General features: G+C 39.5%; 1 protein-coding gene across 2 annotated transcripts; it reads right to left on the bottom strand.

The window, feature by feature from the left end:
* Positions 1 to 1630: 1630 nt before the first annotated feature.
* LOC122672864 (vesicle transport v-SNARE 13-like) lies at positions 1631 to 19926 on the bottom strand. 2 transcript variants are annotated; one of them, XM_043870363.1, is made up of 6 exons: positions 19831 to 19926; positions 19293 to 19409; positions 4814 to 4872; positions 4539 to 4727; positions 3637 to 3807; positions 1631 to 1979 (listed from the first exon to the last, which is right to left on the bottom strand). In XM_043870363.1, the coding sequence occupies exons 2-6, from the start codon at positions 19384 to 19386 to the stop codon at positions 1827 to 1829; spliced, it is 666 nt and encodes a 221-aa protein (XP_043726298.1). In that variant the 5' UTR covers positions 19387 to 19409; positions 19831 to 19926; the 3' UTR covers positions 1631 to 1826. The 2 variants fall into 2 exon arrangements, with proteins under 2 accessions (XP_043726298.1, XP_043726299.1); XM_043870364.1 differs by lacking the exon at positions 19831 to 19926 and having other exon boundaries at positions 19293 to 19482.
* Between the last annotated feature and the right edge of the window lie 2456 nt (positions 19927 to 22382).

Here is a 22382-nt window from a genome sequence, read left to right as displayed (position 1 = left end):
GATGACAAAGATAACCAAACCTATTTCACTAGTCAAGTTTTGAACTCAATCCTCACGAAGTCTTAAAAGTAAATTAAAGTGAAAGAAATTTATTACAATGTCATTATATTCCATTCTTAATTAATTTCTAATGAAATGGCACTGCTATTTTATTTGATTCCGAACTCACTTTTAAACACTTCATTTAAGGTTCTCTTTGGTATGATTTATTTTGATTTCAAAATTTCATTGATTTCTTGAAATAAGTCAATAAATAGGTTTTTGGTTAAGATATTAAAATTGTTTGATTGCATCAATTTAAAAAAAAAAAATCATGATTAAAAAATTCATTCGGTAACTTTAATTTTTGAGAATCGATTAGATTTGTGTTCTTCTTCCTATCTAGACTCAAACGAAAGAAAGACAGGTTGAAAATAGAACTCATCACATTGAAGTATCTGGAAAACCATGTCTTTACAACCTTGGCTTCCTCAGAGCTTCGAACTTTTAATAGAAAGCAAGCTTCTTTTTTTTTTTTTGGTAAAAGAAAGCAAGCTTTGAGAAACATAGATTTGGAGCTTTGCTCTTCCCCCAACAAAAACCACAAAAATGTTTCATTAACTTTGGCATTCTTCATCTCGAAAGAGAAAGTTGATGATGAAATCAATGGTGAAAGTGAAGGCGTTGCCGTGGAATCTAACTAAAAGAGAGAGACAACAACGAGGTTGAGGTTGGATAGAGAAGAAGAGAGAAAAATAAGGGGGTTTTAAGGATCGAGGTAAATGACATGTTTACCAAAGTTGAAAACATGTGCTCCTTAAACCACTTAGTGTGAAATAGATAGAAAAGAATTCAGCAAAATTGGTGAACTAGCTCCTCAATTATTTCATGATTTCTAGTGAAATTGATTCAATTTTACAGAAATAATGTGAGATAATCATACCAAACACATACCGAAATTGAATTACCCCCTGAATATTTCTCAAAATCATACCAAATGGAGCCTTATTTCTGACTAGAATTTGACCATTGAAATTTGTGTAGGACTTTGATGCAATGAATGCGTTCAATGATCAAGAATGAGAGGAATTTTAGTCCCACATTGGTCAGATAATGTATGGTAATTGGGCTTATGATCTTGGGAATGACACTTCTCCATCCTGAAGCTCAGGCTTTTGTGTTGGACACTGAAAATGGTATCAAAACGGATTGTCTATACACCGGTGTGGGAGCCCATTGCCCAAAGATTAATGAGTTGATGCAATGCTCCATGAACAAGAATGGAAAGACCTTTTGTCTCACATCAATCAGATAGTTTACGAAAATTAGACTTATGACTTTGAGAAGAACCTCTCCACTTTCAAGCTCAAGCTTTTGGATTAAATGCCATGGAAGAATGCTAGCACTACAAACAAATTTTACGAACCCTCGTATTACCACATGCGTCCGTTTAGGGAGATGAAAAAAATAAGCTTCGAAAACCATATGGTTTTGTGAGGGTTCCTAGGTTTCAGAAAAGGATTTCGCAAAGTGCTAGTATTTAGCATGACCTTATGAGGAAGACTTATGTTCACAAAACTATTGCAATGTTCAGCTTTTCCCAATTACTCTTTAGCACATAGACGAAACATCAAAAGAATGAGGTAAAGGATAGCTTTTGATTATTCCATTTCCATAGACAAAATAATGGCCAGAGACTCTTGAAAGGGTGACAATATACAACCAAAGCAAATGACAAGTACACGCTAGCCACAACACTCAAAAATGATCATCATTTTCAAACTTTCACACGAATTATAGAGAATAGCAAGGTCACATTAACAACACAACTGAACAAGCATGCCTCCCTAATGAGAGAGCTTAAAATACAGGATCAAGATGACTGCAACAACTAGAGCTGCTATTATGAAGCCTACGATCCATTTGTTCTTGCTCATCCTTCTTGACATGGCAGTCAAAATCTTCTTGCTCTTGCCAATGTTGTCATCAACCCCATGAAGCTGAAAATGGAAAAAGAACCGTTAGCAAAATTGCACATTCATATCCATTACATGAACACGCACTTAAGGATAAACACTCTGCTCATCAACATCACCAAGTGCATGTGGTTCTTCAGAACTTCAAATCAATGGGTCCCATAGTCGTCATTCTATAAATGGAAGCACCTTACTCTGAGAGTATGAGTGACCCTCACCACATCAACCCAGATTCAGTACAATACAATCATTGTGATAACACCTCAGGGATGGAACTGAAAGTTTTCCCAATCCTGGTCATCTACCCTAGAGCTAAACTTTCATACCACCCATAAGACACCTCCTATGTTGCAATGGCACTTCCTAAAAGAAGCCAGAATCCCAAATCTAAGCCGCATTTAACAGATTTGCATCCAGATCTGGTCAAGTATGGACTGGAAAACAGGGGATATCTATTACCAAGAACCACTGGCATATCAAGGACTAATGTCATCCCAAATGCACTTGAGTAAAATACTCACAGCCAACCACTTTAGTAAAACACACACAGCTAGCCACTTAATGCCACGTATATATTCACTGTAAGGCCCTTCCCCCTTCCATGAGTACCAACTTAACGCCACGTACATATTCACTGTAAACGTCCTTTCCTTTTGATGGGTCAGGTTCCCCTAATTCTCAACTTTGTCTTTTTTTCTTCTGCAGCCCAAAGTTGAACATACCTGACCTCCAGTCACGCATCAAAACCAACTCTGGTATACTGTAACTGTCAAGGCATTAAAATTTGACCACAGAACTAAACTTCAGAGTCAATTGTCTCAATTTGATGAGATACATGATGTTAGTCTCACAACAAGGGCTGACTTAAATGGGTTGTTTAGGGGGAAACATGGTGGAACTTTCCCATTCCAAGCTTTTCAATAGTCCAGTAAAGGAAATATCCATTATACGTAATTTAGAAAAAAATCACTATGCATTCAGTTCATTCCAATTCATGCATATTACACTTACTACTTAACATATGCTAATGTGTTAAAATTGAATTAACAATACATATTCCTTACTATGCATGGGTAAACCTTTTATTTTGTTGAAGACTTCAAGTGAATACAAATACCATATACACACACATGGTACATCACATACCATTGCACATGTTGCATTATCCAGGAATGATAAGTGATATCGCATTTTCACATAGCAATTCAGTCGGCAGCCCAAAATGGCTCCATGTTGTTGGCCATGTCATGCTCTCCCCTAAAACCTTAAAGCCTGTTGATATGGTACAATGAAGACCCTTTGAGGTGGACCACGAAACATGACATGGGGCAATCCAAACTCCACAAGGTCTCTATAACTGGACAGTACAGAAGTGGCTTGCCATATTTAGGAATCTTTGGCCAATATCCCAGGGGAAAACCAAGCAGAATCATTCAGATTGACAATGGACTTTCTTACAACAACAACATGATGGCTACATGGATCCTTACCGCGATAAAATATCGTGACCCTAAATCAAGTAATCGTTTCACATGTAAAGATAAAAGGAACATACCAAAACATCACAACCACAAAAGTAGCAGCCAGTGATACATATAATAATGCAGAAAAGCAAAAAAGAATGCATAGCAGAATAGTATTAATGAACCATAAACAAGTCAAGCATTAGGGAAGTACATACTGTATTATGGGCATGCAGGAGAGACTGTCGTTGTTGATGCAAATCCTGAAGGATTGAGACACCAAGTTCTTCTGTTTCCAGCATGGTTTTTCTACCCTCCTTAATCCGTTCACTGGACTGATTTATTCTATCAGTTGACATTAACAATCTGCTTCTCTGATCAGCGGATGCCTGTAAATTCATCCATTAGTACCATTGCTCTATGAGTTAAAGGATGGTAACTATCCCTAAAACTAACCAGTAGGTTTAATGTATGGGGTAGGTATGTGATATTTTGTGATTTAATAACCATAGGACGTCCATCAGTCTTGCAGATTGAACATAAATGTAGCAAAACAAGAACTTCATTAATATGAGAACCACAATAGAAGCCTAAAGTTATTAGTATTACCTTCAAGGCTCCATTTGTTTCAATGTAAAACATTTTCCTGGAAAATCAATTAGTATTCATAAATTTTACTTTATTATTATTATTATTATATATGTTAATATAATTGTGTGTGTGTGTGTATATATATATACTTCAGAGTGATTCTTTTAGTTGTTGCTCTTTTGAAGCAATTTGTTTTTTTAATACTTCCACCCACCTTAATCCCTCCAAATTTCTCAGTTCCCATATTCTTCCCAAAAGGATTGAATCGTCTTTTCTTATAAACAACTATAAAAGTAATATTTGTAAAAATCCTTCTGCTGGAAACAAAAACAACTAGAAACCCCAGGAAGCAAAGAAACGGCTTGGAAGAGGAATTTTTGGAATATTATCAGCGATGAAATGTACAGTAAGAATAAATCAAACCCAACGCACGACAATAGACCACACACATGTTGAGCAATAAATAAATATAAAGGAAGTTTGAACAATATGCATGACCAGAAAACACCCAATAGTGCTTCAAATATACCATCAGTGTATCAGCCATTCCTGACTCCAATAATTCATCTCGGGCAGCCTGATTAGCATTAGTGGATGTGATTCTCTTAACCTCACTTTTCAGATTGTTCAGATCAGACTTGTACTCCCTTAATTTTGCAAGGAGCATAGCCTTCACACTTGGCTGCAAACTTCTTGCCTCAAGGTCCATTTTCCTAATCTGAAGAAATTCAAAAATCAACACAACTTAAGAAAATGGAAAATCGCAAAGGAAAACTACAGGTAAGAATATGATTTGAATGGTACCAAAGCCTCTGCATCTTCCAATCCAGTTTTTATTTCAGAAACTTTTTGCTTCTTCTGCTCTGCAACATTAAAGAGATGAAATATAATCAACGACAATAAATAAGCAAAAGTCAGAATGATATAAATGCTACATGTGCCGACCATCAACACTGGTTCAAATGTTTGATCCCACTAGGTTGAAAACCAACAAAGGGTTCCTTGTCTGGTCATTTTATAACAGAAAAATAAAAACATTTCTGTATTATCCTTTAATCTATTTATAGCAAATTCTAACCAACTGTTTCTGTTCAATCTTCAAAAAATATAAGGTACAAAACCTCTCCAATTTCTTCCACAATTTAGAATTGCTTTGTAATATAATAGCATATATAAGATCAATGTTTTGGTTCCATTTATATTGGTAGACCCTGTTGACAACTCAACAGCCCTAATGCTAGAAAAAGGGAGATGAATTCAGCATAGTAAGGTTGCAAACCAAAGAATGATGACCAAAGACTTCAAGGTATTTGTTGAATAATGTACACCAGAATACCGTGGGGGTATTCTGGTCTTTTTACAGTTTTATGCTTGTTTATGTACTGCCTAGCTATGTTGGCATACAAAATTTTCACCACTTTCCCCTTCCTTCTCTCTTTCTCGATCTCTGTTCTTCTTCTTCTCTCCTTGGTTCTCTCCAGCATTCAAGGGCAGCACTAATGAGGTGATCAGATTATGATCTAGATGCTGCCCTACATCTGACCTCATCATTGATGATTTGATTATTTTTACTCGACAGTTGCTGCCTCCCATCTTCTGCGATATTTTGGGACTGCCTCTACTCTTTGAAAATCAACCCTATTAGTTTGGGATATTGATTGTTCACCTTGGAGCTCTATGAGCAGGCCTCTGGACAGCATCTATCAAGTTCCATCACCTACAATTGAAGACATACAAGTTACAGCCCTCATTATCCCTACATCAATCTCAACTGTCAGGGTTTTTGAAAACCCTGACACTATATCGATCTTAGGGTTTCTGCTGTTTGCTTGAGGAGATTTTTTGAGGGTTGGTTCCCCTATATTATTGGTGCACTCAACCTCAATTTCAGCCTCATCTGTTGCAGATTTTTGAATATCTTAAATTTTCAAGTTTTTTGGTCAATTCTGCCTCTATCGATTTGTTCCTTGCTTGGCTGGCTACATCATGCCTGGATCTGATATTACCACTGCTACTTCCAGAGAAAATGGTCAGTCTAGGACTGAGTTTCTTCCATATGCTGCTGCTATCAAGCTTGATGGTTCCAATTACCTCATGTGGGCCAGAGCTCTCTCTTTAACTGTGGCTGACAGAGGAATTGCTGGCCATCTTACTGGCACCTCTATACAGCCCCTTGATGAGGGCCCTCTTCGAGCTCGTTGGACAGCTAATGATGCAATGGTTATGTCCTTTGTACTGAACTCCATGCAACCAGATCTCTCTAGTCAGTATCGTCTCCTTGAAACAGCTGCACAAATATGGACTGCTGCCAAGGAAACTTATGGCCAGTTAGCTAATGATGCTCAAGTTTATGAGATTCGGAAGACACTCCACACCACTACCCAAAAGGAGTTGTCTGTCTCGAAGGATTATGCTGCCCTCAAGAGCTTATGGCAACAGTTGGATCACTACTCTTGTTTCAAGCCTTCTACAGCTGCCGATATTGCTGCCTATCGGAAATATGTGGACCAGATTCGTGTCTATAATTTTTTAGCTGGTCTTAATGCTGAATTTGATCCAATTCGTGTGCAAGTTCTTGGTAGGGTTCCTTTTCCAACATTGGAGCAGGCCTTTGCTTATGTTCATACTGAAGAGACACGTCGGACTGCTATGATGTTGACTCCTACGGTTGAGAGATCAGCTTTACAAGCGGCTGGTTCCAGCCCTATTGCTACCTCTAAGAGTACTGCTTTGGCTACTTCAGCCAAAGAGCCTGTGAAGTGTGAGCACTGCAACAAACCATATCACACCAAGGCTACCTGCTGGAAATTACATGGGAAGCCCACTGATTTTGAGGCCAAACATGGTCGTGGTAAAACTAAAAACAAGGCTAGTCACACTGAAAGTGTAGCTACAGCACCCACTGCTGAAAATGGTCTCTCCCAAGAAGAATTACAAGCTTTCAGGCGCATGCTATAGTCTTCCGTTGCCTTTACTACATCTCTTCCTGCCAATTACCCTACTCCATCAGGTTCCCACTTTGCCCGCTCAAGTATTTACTTTACTGGTCATTGTGCATCGGTTGTCTCCACTCCATGGATCATAGACTCCGGTGCCACTGATCACATGACAGGTTCTTCTAGCCTTTTTCATACCTATTCTCCCACTTCAGGCAATGATAAAGTCAAAGTAGCTGATGGATCCCTCTCATCTGTTTCCGGGAAAGGATCCATTAGTTGCTCCCCTTCTCTTACCTTGTCTTCTGTTTTGCATATTCTCAATTTCACTATTAATCTTCTCTCTATTAGTAGTATTACAAAAAATCTGAATTGCAAAGTAACTTTTTTTCCAACTCATTGTGTCTTTCAGGAACTGGACTCGGGGAAGAAGATTGGATAGGGTAAAGTGCATAGTAGATGGTATCTACTTGAATGGTGGACATCTTGCTACATGAGCATTACCTTCTCAACTATGTCAGCCTGCTTCTTTCTCCTCTAAATTACACCAATGGCATTCTAGACTAGGACACCCCCCTTAGGAACTTTATCACATTTATTTCCAGCATTAGTTACAAAGTGTAATAAGGAATATTTTTTTTGTGAGGCTTGTGTCTTGGCCAAACAGACACATTCAACTTATTCTATTTCTAATAAAAGGTCGTCTTCTTTATTTCAATTGATTCATACTGATGTGTGGGGTCCTAGTCGCAAAGTTTCTATTTCTAGTCATAGGTGGTTTGTTACTTTCATCGACTGTTATTCCGGATCCATAGTTCGAGAACTCACGAGATCTTGCCAAGATCTCGGTGAGTTTTGCGGTTTTTTGAGAAACCGAGACGAGTTGGCATACGAGTTCCAAAAGTGAAACAACTCGACCGAGATCTCGAGAATCTCGACCCAAACTCCTTTATATGAGTGCCAGATCTCGAGATCTTGGTGGAAAATCTTGGTATATAGACACCTATCTATGCAAACCTTGGTATACGCCAAGATCTCAGTGAGTTTTGTGGTTTTTTGAGAAACCGAGACGAGTTGGCATACGAGTTCCAAAAGTGAAACAACTCGACCGAGATCTCGAGAATCTCGACCTAAACTCCTTTATATGAGTGCCAGATCTCGAGATCTTGGTGGAAAATCTTGGTATATAGACACCTATCTATGCAAACCTTGGTATACAGACACTTATTTAGGCCAGGAACTAAGACAGACACTTATTTATGCCTAACATCATTTAAGTAAATGTTTTTGTATTTGTATTCATTTACTTAAGATATTATTCATAAATAAGCAAATACCCCCCTATTTGAATCCAATAAAAATAGTTAAAAAATCAAAACCAAAAGGAAAAAAAGTCAACCCCCCAGTTCAAGAACAAAAACTAGATTTTCGATGATAGGTGCAAGTTTCAACTTTCTAATGCTGGGGTTTTTCTCAAATCTAAAAATTCCATAAATCTTAATAGTGTAAAACATTGCTAAAAACCAAAAGTACGGTAAAGTATTTATTTGTTTTGATGTCAAAGAAAATATTTTCATTCAGAGCGATTTTGACAGCATTCGTACACACCAAATTAAGTTTGATCGGTACATAACTCCTATTTGGACTTTGCTTTTGCAAAATCTGATAGTGTCATTGTGTTTAAATGGCCTAAAATAGGCTGAATACCAAGTTTCAGACCCAAACTAGGTCTAAAACCCACCGAGTTGAGGCTTCGGGTCAGAAAAAAAAAAAATGCACCAACTCGTCGAGATCTCGACTCGACTCGGTTTTTCAAGGGACCGAGTTGGTACCGAATTCCGAGTTTTAGTACCTAGTTCGGATCCACTTGGGTCTATCTGATGCATACTAAAAATGAAGTTTTTTTTTTCATGTTTTTAGCATTTTCATAAGCTGGTCCAGACCTAATTTAATGCCACTCTCAAAGTCTTAAGAAGTGACAATGGGATAGAATATATGGAAGGTCAGTTCAGACAATACCTTGCTGCGCATGGGATCTTACATCAGACCAGCTGTGTTGATACTCCAACCCAGAATGGTGTGGTTGAGAGGAAAAATCGCCATCTCTTGGAGGTGGCTCGAGCACTCATGTTTGTTCGACATGTTCCATCTTTTTATTGGGGAGATGTCCTCACTGCGGCCTATTTAATTAATAGGCTGCCTAGTCGGGTTCTTGGCTCCAAGTCCCCTACCGAGTTATTATAATGCTCTTCATCTTTTGCTGTTCCCCCTAGGGAGTTTGGGAGTGTTTGTTATGCCAGGGATACTAGGTGTCTAGGTCCCCTGGTAAACTTGAGCCTCGTAGTCTCCGCTGCATTTTCTCAGGTTACTCTGCTATCCAAAAGGGGTACAAGTGCTATTATCCTCCTGCCCGACGTACCCTGGTAAGTATGGATGTTGTTTTTCATGAGACGGTCTCCTATTATTTGTCCCCACCTCTTCAAGGGGAGAATGTTAGTGAAGATGTGCTGACAATAAAATCTCCCCTTCTGTATGTTCACCATGAGTATGTTCTTGTTCCTCCTACTCCTAGTTCTCTCTCTAACTCAGGGGGGAGAGGTTCCTACACAGGAGGAGACCATCACAGATAATGTTGACATTCCTATTCAGGGGGAGATAACTCCAGTCCAGCAAACTCCAGTTCAGAAAACCATTAGTGAATTTCAGAGGAGGATAATGAATCTAATGTGCAGAATTATACAAGGAAACATAAGCAGCTTCAATCCACTACAGCACCAGTACGCATCCAGTTGCCGAACCTGGATCCAGAACCTGCTTCTCCACCTGGTAATACTTATTCTCTTGATCTACCTATTACTGTTCGCAAAGGTGTTAGGGCTTGCACTAAGCACCTTATATCCCATGTTTCCTATGACTCCCTTTCTCCATGTTTTTGTGCTTTTGTTTCTTCTCTTTCTTCTGTTCGTATTCCTAACAATTGGCAGGAAGCTCTATCAGATTGAAAGTGGAAGGCAGCAATGATGGAAGAAATGGAAGCTCTGGAAAAAAAATGACACATGGGAGCTTGTGGTTCCTCCACCAGGGAAAAGGACTGTTGGATGCAAGTGGGTGTTTGTAGTGAAACAAAAGGTGGATAGCACTATGGATAGATAAGGCACGACATAGCACTGTGGATAGATAAGGCACGACTCGTGGCAAAGGGGTTTACTCAAACATATGGTATTGATTACCAGGAGACCTTTGCCCCTGTTGCAAAGCTGAATACTGTTCGAGTTTTGCTCTCTTGTGCAGTCAATTTTGGATGGGATTTACAGCAGCTGGATGTGAAGAATGCTTTCCTTAATGGAGAACTAGATGAGGAGGTATATATGGACATTCCACCAAGGTTCTCTTGTGACAAAAACCAAGGCAAAGTGTGTAAATTGAAGCGTGTACTTTATGGGCTGAAGCAGTCACCTCGAGCATGGTTTGGCACGTTTGACAAGGCTATGGTTTCTGTAGGCTACAAGTAGAGCAATGCTGATCACACTGTTTTTATAAAGAGGGTTGAAAAAAAACTCACTGTGCGTATAGTCTACGTTGATGATATTGTGGTTACTGGCAATGATGATGATGAGATCAGCCAGTTAAAGACCTTTCTTGGACAGGAGTTTGAGATTAAAGATTTAGGAAAGCTGAGATACTTTCTTGTGATTGAAGTTGCCAGATCTTCTAAGGGCATCTTTCTCTCCCAAAGGAAGTATGTCCTAGACTTATTGGCTGAAACTGGTTTGTTAGGATGTCACCCTTCAGATACTCCTATGGATGCTAATGTTCGTCTAAAAGAAAAGGAGGGTGAACCTGTTGACAAGGGTCGATACCAAAGACTTGAAGGGAAGTTGATATATCTCTCACACACACGTCCTAACATTGCAATTGCTTTGAGTACAGTGAGTCAGTTTATGAATGATCCCTGCTCTTCCCACATGGAGGTTGTTCTTCGTATTTTTCACTACTTAAAGTCAGCTCCTGGGAAAGGTATTTTCTTGTCTCCTCATGATCACCTAAGGATAGAGGCATATATGGATGCTGATTGGGCTGGCTCTCCGGATCGCAAGTCTATCTCTGGGTATTGTTCTTTTATAAGTGGCAATTTTGTCACTTGGCGTAGCAAGAAGCAGAATGTGGTGGCTCGTTCTAGTGCTGAAGCAGAATTTCATGTTATAGCACAAGGCATTTGTGAGTTGCTCTAGCTGAAAGGTTTGCTACAAAAGACCTTGGGGTTCCTGTCCGTCTTCCTATGATGTTGTACTGTGACAAAAAGGCTGCAATTAGCATTGCACATCACTCGGTACAACATGATCATACAAAGCATGTTGAAGTGGATAGGCATTTCATCAAGGAAAAATTGAATGAAGGATTGATTTGTGTCCCTTTTGTAAAGTCTACTGATCAGCTTGCTGATATACTCACCAAGGGATTGTCCGGAAAGATGTTTCATCCTAATTTAGTCAAGTTAGGCATGATTGATATTTTTGCTCCAACTTGAGGGGGAGTATTGAATAATGTACACCAGAATACCGCCACGGGTATTCTGGTCTTTTTATAATTTATGCTTGTTTATGTACTACCTAGCTATGTTGGCTATGCTAGGGGCATTATTGTCATTAGGATGTAATTTCTCACATTATAAATATATGGCTTGGTTGATCAATTCGATCATTCAAGCATTCCCATTATTTCTGTTTATCTAACAGTATTTGAATAGACCAAATCAGTACATTAATGTCACAAAGTACTAAGTGATGTAGATAAGTCACTTAGGGCTTATTTTAATGGAAATAAGCTTTGGGTTCGATCATATACTTATATATGTATTGGGACTTTGATCCCATGGGTTTATTTTGTAATTGGCCAATTAAATGAGCCTAAAATAGGGGTAGAAAGTAGGAAAGCGGGATTTGCTTCATTAGTTTAGTTAGAGTCCTATTTTGAGTCTGATTTCTTTATTATTTCACTCTCTTAGTTAATTTAGGTTACCTTATTAGTTAATGATAGGCTTAGGCCTTTCTTTTTTAGTGTCTAAGTCTATTTTTGAGTCTTCTATATAAGTTTGTAAGGGAGGCCAGCATTGTACACGAATTTGATTAATGAAATATTGGCTTTAGCCTTTGTGAAAATCCTGAGTAGGTTGGGTGAGATGCCCAGGGTGAGATGGCCATTCCCTTTTCCCCCATACCCTTCCATCCGTTCTTAAATCAAAATCCTAATTGAGTTTAAGAGAGCTACAAGCTGCTGGAATTTCTTTCAACTGATTGTCACATCGATTTCTTGAAGATTATTACATCAAGATCATTGCTTCTTCAACAGGTTATTAATTTATGATACATTTCTTATGTATCCATAGGTGCTATATTGGATTTGAATCAAATTTCGGATCAATTTATATTGATTTACTTATGGGATTCGTTCTTTTGGTTATCTTTTGAGATCTCATCATTCTTCTCCAACCAAATTTTAAGATCCCATTGATGTAGTCCTAGGTAGGAGTAGTCCCACTAGGAGCCAGGGTAATAGGGTCACACGCAAAGGCTGGCCGATTGGGACAGCTTAGGCTAATTAGGGCAGAATTAGGGTTAGGACTAGGAGTTTGAACTAGGGTTTTATTTAGTAATGATGTGCAGGTCAAAAAGAAGCTATTGATATATGTTTTAAATAGATTTAAACAGAAAATTAAAATTCTGAAATTCTAGGGTTAGGGTTTGGGTTTTAGGTTTCAGAATCTAGGTTGAAAACTAGGGTTTAGGTTGGGATTTTAGGGCTGGGTTTCAGGTCGAGTTTTACTGGCAGTGGGGGGAAGGTTCGACCAAATTATTGGCCAATTCTGGTGGTTAAAATAGCCTGGACAGACCTGAGACTATCTTAGGGTTTTTTGGGTTTTATATGAGTGAGGGGACTAGGGTTTAGCTATTGGAATGGGAACAGAATGGGGATCGAATGAAGGAGATGGCCTGCTGGAACTATGGTGTAAAAGTGGGACAGATCTGATGGTGGAAAGGGCTGGACAGGATAATTAGGGTTAAAACAATTAAGGTGTAAGGGGGATCGATTAGGGTTAGGTTGGAAGGTTAGAAGGAGGGGAAATACTAAAACAGTAAAATACTTGATTGAAGAAGAAGAAAGACCTCCCGATCTACAAGATGCAAGGAGTCGCCAGAGTCCACCAGCCCTCACCTTGATATTACTCACAAGGCAATTCTCTGAGAAGAGAAGCAGCAGCAGCAAAGGCACGATTTTTTTAAACATAACTTGGTGGGGGAGCCTCTCCCACGGTTTCTTATTAAATAAGAGGCCAAAAGCCTTATTCCTAAATATATTACAAATCAAATCTCTCACTTAAATCATGGAGAGGTGGACCAATTTAAAAATAACTTAAAAACTTAAAAGAAAAAGACTTATCTACCCCTAATGACTTAAGACAACTTAAAACAATTTAAATAAAAGAAGATTCCCTACTAGCTAATAGGATATAAGAACCTCTTAGCCAATAGGTGATGCAGCTCCAAGAAGGAAGAAGAAGAAGTAAAGACCCTGAACTTAGGGTTTGAATAGGGAGCCGTAAGTTAGGATTTATATTTTTCATACTTAGTTTATTTTTATGTTTTTTAGATTGAACCGGCTTAGAATTGGTTGCATCCAATTGGTTCAATGGGTCTAATGGGTCTAATTTAAGTGAAGAGCTCATATTGGTTAATAGGTCCTTATATCCTATTGGCTAATGGGGAATCTTCTTTTAAATTAGTTCTTTTTAAGTTAGATTTTATTATTTTAAGTTAGTAGGGGTAGTTAGGACATTTCTTATTTTAAATTAGTAGTTTGACTGTAATTAGACCCTTCCACGATTTTAAGTGAGAAGGAATTAGATTTGTACTAGGATTTGGCCATAGGCCTTTTTATAAATAAAGAATTTCGTGGGAGGCTCCCCCCACAACAGATTATTTGAATTTAAAAAAACAGATTTCGTGGCTGCCATTGCTGCTGTTCCTTGCTCCCCTATGTGAGTGTGCATCCTTGTGGACTTCAAGGTGGAAGGGTGGGTGGGTTCCTGCGACTCTTTACGCCATGACGGCTGGGAGGATCTCTCTTCGAAGGTGGTTTCATCCTTCAAACATTCAAGCTACTGCCGGTGGATTCCAGTGTGAGTTTGAATTTTAATTTCTGTGTTTTTTTCATTCCTTCTCCTTCCCCAATCGATCCCATAATCCTAGCTTCATCTATAGTCTTTACAGCCCTATTCCCTCATCAGTTTACACTTAAACTCTAGCCACAGATCCATTACAGTACCCCTCCCACTCGGTCTCAGTTGCAGCCTCACTTATCCATTAGAAACCCTAATCCCCTTCATCACCATTGAGACCTAAAACCCTAAAACCTGTCTAGACCTAACCAACCATCAAAACCCTCCCATATTTGGACTGAACCTCCCTCCCACAGTCCCCTAAATTCGATCTCAAGCCCAGACCTCACAGCCCACTCAAAACCCTAGTTTTTGGTTGTTTCCTAGTTTCTAAAACCCGAAACCCTAACCCTAATTCTACAAGAATTTTAAACTGATCCAAATCCTAATTTTTTTATATCAAAATAGCCCCCTAAACCTGCTGATCATTACCCTATATTACTTTCACCAATAACCCTAGCCTAAACCCTAGGTTAGCCCTAAACAGCCCCAAATCTGCCCCGAACAGCAGACCTGATCAGAATCTGATTTCACTTGGCTCCTAGTAGGATTATCTCCTATTCTAGGACTACATTAACTTGGTATCAGAGCTATGGACGAACATGGCAACCCGGTACTACCACAACCAGTCGTGGCAGCCATGTTAGAGATGTTTCGAAAATTTACTGCTGACCAAAAGACTGTGTTTGAAGACGTTAGAGCTGAACAGAGAGCTATGGCTGAGAGGCTGCAAGCCATTGAGCATAGACAACTTACACTTAATGGGGACAGCAATGTACCCATAGAAGAAGACAGGTACCAACTCCACTCAGTGGTACAGTGGCTGCCTGACAGAGATGGGAGCCCCAGAGATGGACACAGAGGTCATAGAGACAGATTCAGGACTGACCGAGATGACAGGGATGATAGATTATTATAGAAATCGTTGGGACAGACCTAGATTTGCCCGTGAACCTTCTCGGGAACACAGAGATCACCACCGAGGCTACAGAGACAGAGATAGAGAAGACCGGGACAGACGGGACAGAGACAGAGGTCGGCAGCCTACTTTTGAAGAGTATATGAGGTCCTACTTCACTGGAGACCAGGGTACTAATCGAAGACATACAGGCAACCAAAAGGTGAAACTTGAGCTGAAAGAATTCGATGGTAACTCTGAACCCCAGGTATTTTATGATTGGCTTGCTGCAATAGAAGATTATTTCGACTGGTATGATCTATCTGAAGAAGGGAAAATGAAGTTAGTCCGTGCTAAGCTTGTTGGACCTGCACGTGAGTGGTGGAGAACTGCTGAAAGAGAGATGGACTTTAATGGTACTGCACCCCGCACTTGGGAAGACATGAAATATGACCTGAGCAAGCAATACTTACCAAGGCACTTCAAGTCTCAATTGCAGGATAAATTCAACTCCCTCCGCCAAAGAACCATGACTGTAACTGAGTACATGAAGCAATTTGATGCTCTTTCTTCTCGCATTGGCATTAGGGAGGAGGGCATCCAAATGCTTTCCAGGTTCAGGTTGGGTCTGTCAAGTAAGATCAACAGGACAATTGGAATGGTTGACGTTGTGGACGTTCGAGATTGTTTTGAGAAGGCCTTGAAAGCAGAGGAGCTATTAGCATCAAGTAAACATCCGGGTTCTACTTCCACGCCGTCCTACATCAACAATAGCACCTCAAAACAAGGTTCCTCCATAGGTAGCACCTCTCGCCCTACTGTTCCCCCACGTGTGGATGATAAGGGCAAGGCTCCTATGGGCCGAAATGATCCCTTCACTTGCTACTACTACCAAGACAAAGGACACATTGCTAGGGACTGCCCACATAAGAAGAAGCCTATCAGCGTGGCTGAAAAGGAACAAGTTCAAGGTGAAGACGAAGACCAAGGAGCAAATTGTATTCATCCACTCCCTCCTGATGATGAGTATGATGTGGCTAATTATCTTGATGATGATGAGTTACGAGGTGTTCATGTGGTATGTCAAAAGGCTGCTATCCAGCCAGAACTGCAACCTTCTTCATCCTCCAAAGAGCTGCTGTCCGCATACAAGATTGCACCATCCGCTGAAGATGAACTCAAGCAACTCGATCCGGATTTGGAAGACCATTCTATGATCTCCAGCCATTCATCAGGGATGAATGTTTTCAAGACGGGGAGAGTTGATGCAACTCCAAGAAGGAAGAAGAAGAAGAAGAGGCCTTGAACTTAGGGTTTGAATAGGGAGCCGTAGGTTAGGATTTATATTTTTCATACTTAGTTTATTTTTATGTTTTTTAGATTGAACTGGCTTAGAATTGGTTGCATCCAATTGGTTCAATGGGTCCAATAGGTCTAATTTAAGTGAAGAGCTCCTATTGGTTAATAGGTCCTTATATCCTATTGGCTAATGGGGAATCTTCTTTTAAATTAGTTCTTTTTAAGTTAGATTCTATTACTTTAAGTTAGTAGGGGTAGTTAGGACATTTTCTTATTTTAAACTAGTAGTTTGAATGTAATTAGACCCTTCCACGATTTTAAGTGAGAAGGAATTAGATTTGTACTAGGATTTGGCCATAGGCCTTTTTATAAATAAAGAATTTCGTGGGAGGCTCCCCCACAACAGATTATTTGAATTTAAAAAAACAGATTTCGTGGCTGCCATTGCTGCTGTTCCTTGCTCCCCTATGTGAGTGTGCATCTTTGTGGACTTCAAGGTGGAAGGGTGGGTGGATTCCTGCGACTCTTTACGCCGTGACAACTGGGAGGATCTCTCTTCGAAGGTGGTTTCATCCTTCAAACATTCAAGCTACTGCCGGTGGATTCCAGTGTGAGTTTGAATTTTAATTTCTGTGTTTTTTAATTCCTTCTCCTTCCCCAATCGATCCCATAATCCTAGCTTCGTCTATAGTCTTTACAGCCCTATTCCCTCATCAGTTTACACTTAAACTCTAGCCACAGATCCATTACAATACCCCTCCTACTCGGTCTCAGTTGCAGCCTCACTTATCCATTAGAAACCCTAATCCCCTTCATCACCATTGAGACCTAAAACCCTAAAACCTGTCTAGACCTAACCAACCATCAAAACCCTCCCATATTTGGACTGAACCTCCCTCCCCCAGTCCCCTAAATTCGATCCCAAGCCCAGACCTCACAGCCCACTCAAAACCCTAGTTTTTGGTTGTTTCCTAGTTTCTAAAACCCGAAACCCTAACCCTAATTCGGCAGGAATTTTAAACTGATCCAAATCCTAATTTTTTATATCAAAATAGCCCCCTAAACCTGCTGATCATTACCCTATATTACTTTCACCATTAACCCTAGCCTAAACCCTAGGTTAGCCCTAAACAGCCCCAAATCTGCCCCGAACAGCAGACCTGATCAGAATCTGATTTCACCTGGCTCCTAGTAGGATTATCTCCTACTCTAGGACTACATTAATAGGATCACTTCACTTAAATTAGACCAATTGAACCAATTGGGTGCAACCAATTTAAACCGGTTCAATTAAAAACACAAAATAAAAACTAAGTATAGAACTAAAATAAACTAAGCTAAGGCTCCTACTAAAACCCTAGGCCTAGGGTGGCTTCTTCAATTGGAGGAGGCTAGGATCTGCATCACCCATTGTTCTCTTGTTTCCCTTATTTTTAGTTCCCATTGTACCCATTGTACTCTTGGTTCCCTTATATGATTTTAGTTCTCATTGCTCTCTTTCTTGTTCTTTTGAAATTTTCTATTTGATCTTGCCTGGGATTAGACCTATTCAGGTTCTAGTCTTACATTACTAAGTATAAACCAGCCATGTTACTTACAACTATAAACCTGAAACCCTAAATTCACAGGTAACATTTCAAGTCCAAAGTACAAAGAGAGTATTATTTTTGGAGTCTCAAAATCCCTAGCTACTAGTGAGCCTTTTCTCAACAACCAGCTTTCATGTATCAATTATACCTGAAGAACTAGATTTAAAACACAACAATGATTAAATAAGCTAAAATTTGAATTGGGGTCTAGGAGATAAGTTGAATTTTAGTATCTCCTTTAAATTTGAGGTATTGCCTGATAACAGCATATGTTAAGTCTGCTTAGTACTTCCAACTCAGTTTTAGTCTATCAAGGCAAATACCAACCCTAGGCACAAAGAAAATGCCATATAACCTGGGTCCTATTTTTCACCAGAACAAATTATCTCGGAGACTAATGTCTAGATCAATTTAAAAATTGGCACATACAACAAAAAAGACAACAACAACTCAGCCTTATCCCAACTAAATGGGGTCAGCTACATGGATCCTTGCCCTCCAATCAGCTCTATTCGAGGCCATACTTGATACAAGGCCTAAGCTATGCATGTCTTTCCTCATCACTTCTCCTAAGGTCATTTTAGGTCTGCCCCTGGCTCTTTTAGTTCCATCAATCTGATCTAATCACTCCTCCATACTGGAGGATCCAAAGGCCTCCGTTAAACACGGCCATGCCACCTCAAACGACTGTCTCGTAGCTTATCATGTATCGGAGGCTCGGAGCTACTCCCAAACCAGCTCTAATATGATCATTCCTTACTTTATCCTTCCTAGTTTTGCCACTCATCCATCTCAATAACCTCAACTGCTACACTGAGTTTATCTAATTGGCACATACTGGCACATATATGAAAACCAAGATCTTAAGACTTAGTAAACTGTCACACAATGATATCCCTCCAAAATAACTGTAAGGGAAATCTTTTTTTTTTTTTTTTGTTTAAAAAGTTTTCAATAAATAATCCTATTAAAACTCAGAAATCATACTTGTTTTCTATATCATCACCCTCTAAATACCACAGGTTTTGTTGGTGTGATTTAGTCAAATCAGTAACACATTAGAATTTAGAACCATGACGCTTTGACGAGGACAAAATATCGATCCAAAGAGGAAGAGGAGGCAGAAGAACTAAAGTTTTTTTTATTGATAATATATTATCAAGTTAGATTTTCAAGGCATAAAGAACCAAATTCAATCAGAGATGGACATCAAACGGAAATTTTTTTAAGCAGCTAAAAAGAATGCCTGCAACTAATACAAACTGAAAATTAAGCTGAATTTACATATATCAAGCTAATTAAATAAATCAAAAAGGTTGCAGAAAAATATGGGCACGCTTCTCACCTCTCTCGAGAATACCAGCGGAGGTACACTTTCTCGATAGATTTGCCGAAAGCTCGCAGTATTGGCGCTCGTATCCTTCAAATACCTCACTCATCTTGCCTAAAGATCACACTGACCCTGTTGAACCAGTGATCCAGAGATCGTTAATTTCCATGCTCCTTAAATAGAGAAAACAAATATCATGTAAGAATTTGTAGGGTTTTTTCAATTGAGTTGGGTTTCATCAGACCCCTAAGAAGATTAAAGTCCTAAAATTCACTACTTAATTGCTTCGATCAATTAAATCATCAAAACCTAGTCCGCTCGCAATAACATAACTAAAGAGAAAGCCGGTGCCTCCCTCTTCAATTGATGAATGAAGTCGAACTGCTACCAGATGATAAAAAGATGATTGGATCGATTTTACTAGAACTTGAGGTAATCAGTTGATCAAGAAAGATATATAACAAAATTGAAGGAGAATCAGCCAATAAAATATGAAATCAGGGAAGGGAAGAAGGAATGACAATCTAAGAGAAAAGCTCAAATGGCAACAAACCAGAAGAAACTGCAGATCGAAAAACACGCCTTGTATTAAAAATTTCTCTGAAGATACACCAGATTCAGATCAAAAATCAACTCGTAGCTTCGACTGTACACCTCGAACGATCACGAAATAATAGCAGACGAATCGCCAGTGTTTTAATTTTTACGCGTGCCCTTTAAGTAGAACAAAATTACAACCGTTACCCACTCGTAGTTAAGGTCACTATTTCGCGCTAATGGCCTGCGGGCCTCTTTCTCTGCAAAAGTAATTCTACTTTTTTTTTTGACTTCTTCCGAGCGAAGAGGATATCATAGATAGGAGATGTTTTCTCAGTTTCTGTATTGATCTATTCCGTAGATCTCAACAACGAAGCGTGAAGCAACCACCGTGAGCGTAGTAGCGGGCCCGATGACTCCAGGATGGTAATTTGACGTGCCGTGTTGCGGTGTATGTATGGCTGAGGGTAAAGCACGCTATTCTATTCGTAGTAAGTTCGGGATCGTAATAAAATACTTTTCAAAAAGCCGGCATAATAAAACGTGTACGGTACTAATATGGTAACATATTCGATACGTGTTTAATACAGTAACTTTGTAAGTAAAAATACAGGTATATATTTATTCTGTAATAGATATGTACCACCTAATGAACAAAACAATAATATGTAGACAATGATTTCATCAAAAAGAAACCTCACAATTGAAATAAACACAATATAATATTCTCTATTTCCATTCAACATTGAACTTTTGATATGCACTAGGAGTGAAAGAGGGCCGGGTTGGGCTGGTTTTTTAAAACTCCAGTCCAACCCTGAGTCCTCTTAGCCCAGCCCAAGCCCAGCCTGGCTCTGAGGTTGGACTGAAATATCTTAGCCCAAGCCTAATCCTATCGGGCTCAACCCAACCCAGCCCGACCCTAATTGACCCTAATCGGGCCGAGCTGGGTCGGGTTGGCCGTAATTGACCCTAATTTTTTTTTTTTCATTTGTCTCCATGCATTAAAAAAATGAAAAAAAAAATTTTAAGGTAATTTCTTGCAGCAATCAATATTGCAAGTTCCACCATTCCACACAATGGCTATGTAAATAAGATGTTGAAGAACCAACATTTAGTCGCTGAGAATGAGATGTACATGCTTCTCAACGGTCATGCTACAGCTGCACTTTCTAGATGTACCATATAAATTCAACAATTTTGATAAAGATATCATTTGGTATCTTAAAGCAGAGTAGGGGGAAGCTTCTGATTCATCGTCATAGTATAAATAAAGCCAAACATGAACCAAAATGAAAATAAGAAGCTATTATTGTAGCGATATGTAACACATAAATGAAAATAAGAAGCTACCGTTTCCATAGTTCCATGTTTCCAACCAAACTATAAGAGGAAAAAAAATAGAAGCAAAAGAACCATATAAAAAAAATAAAATTCAAATATAGATAAACAGAAGAAAGGTATGCCAAGAAAGCAAGAGAAACACCAACAGAGATAGAGAGAAGATGAAGTGGATAGGTTTTAGTGCTTTACCTCGAGGAGATTGGGGAAACGCAGGGATGCTCTTGAATTGCAGAAAACGAGATGGAGATGGAGGTTATCTTGAGTTGCAAAAAATGCAAAGGTCCTCTTGAGATTGAGGAAACACAGAGGTGCTCTTGAGTTTCATGAGTAGTTCGTTGGCGTGAAGCTTTGAGTAGTTCGTCGACTTGCACTCCAAAAAGAAAATGGTGGAAACACATAGGTTTAAACAAAACCCGAGAAGGCTGGATCTTTATCACCTCCAGTTTGCTGACCGGCCCAGTTCCCCAGTTCCTCTAACAAAGAGGGGCTGAAATGACCTCTTTACCCATGCCCAAACACCCTGCCCGGGTGGGGTCCACCATCCCCCTATTAGAGGAACTGGGGAACTGGGCCGGTCAGCAAACCGGAGGTGATAATTTTCCAGAAGGCTAGGATGCTTAAATGAAATGGGAAATCCGAAAGAGATGGACAACAGTAACCTAGAAGGCTAAAAGGGTAAAATCAAGGCTAGCATCAGGGTCGGGGTAGGCCGGGCTTAGCTCAGCCCAAGGCCTCAACCCTGGCTTGACCCGACCCTGACCTCGGGCTTGAAACATTGAACCCTAACCCACTCTCAGGGTTGAAAAATCCAGCCCAGACCATGTTTAGGTTCATGGCGAGCCAAGGGGGGCTTGGACTGACAGGGTCAAACTTACACCCCTAGTATGCACTATGCAAGGCATAATATCCTCCAACCTCCTCAGATTTGGCCTTGGATGTAGACTCATCGAGCGTCGATGAGTTCAAACGGGAACGGAGACGGAGAAAAAGAAGATGGGGGGCAGTTGCTAAGGCTTTTGTGTTTTGTGAGTTGTGATCGAGAAGCGGCCCAAGGGTGAGAGACTAGGGGTTTTGTTTAGATTTTTTTTAAAATGTAACAAACTTAAGTAAAAATATTTAATATGTATAAAAAAATGTATAATAATTAATATGTGTATAATATAACACCCATTAATAATTGTTTTGTTTTTTCATATAAGTGCATTTATACGTCAAATACGTTTT

The sequence above is a fragment of the Telopea speciosissima genome, chromosome 8 (genome assembly GCF_018873765.1).
Source record: "Telopea speciosissima isolate NSW1024214 ecotype Mountain lineage chromosome 8, Tspe_v1, whole genome shotgun sequence".
Classification (NCBI taxonomy): Eukaryota; Viridiplantae; Streptophyta; class Magnoliopsida; order Proteales; family Proteaceae; genus Telopea; species Telopea speciosissima.
The sequence above is the reverse complement of the archived record's forward strand: the minus strand, read 5'-3'. Positions and strand labels throughout refer to the sequence as shown.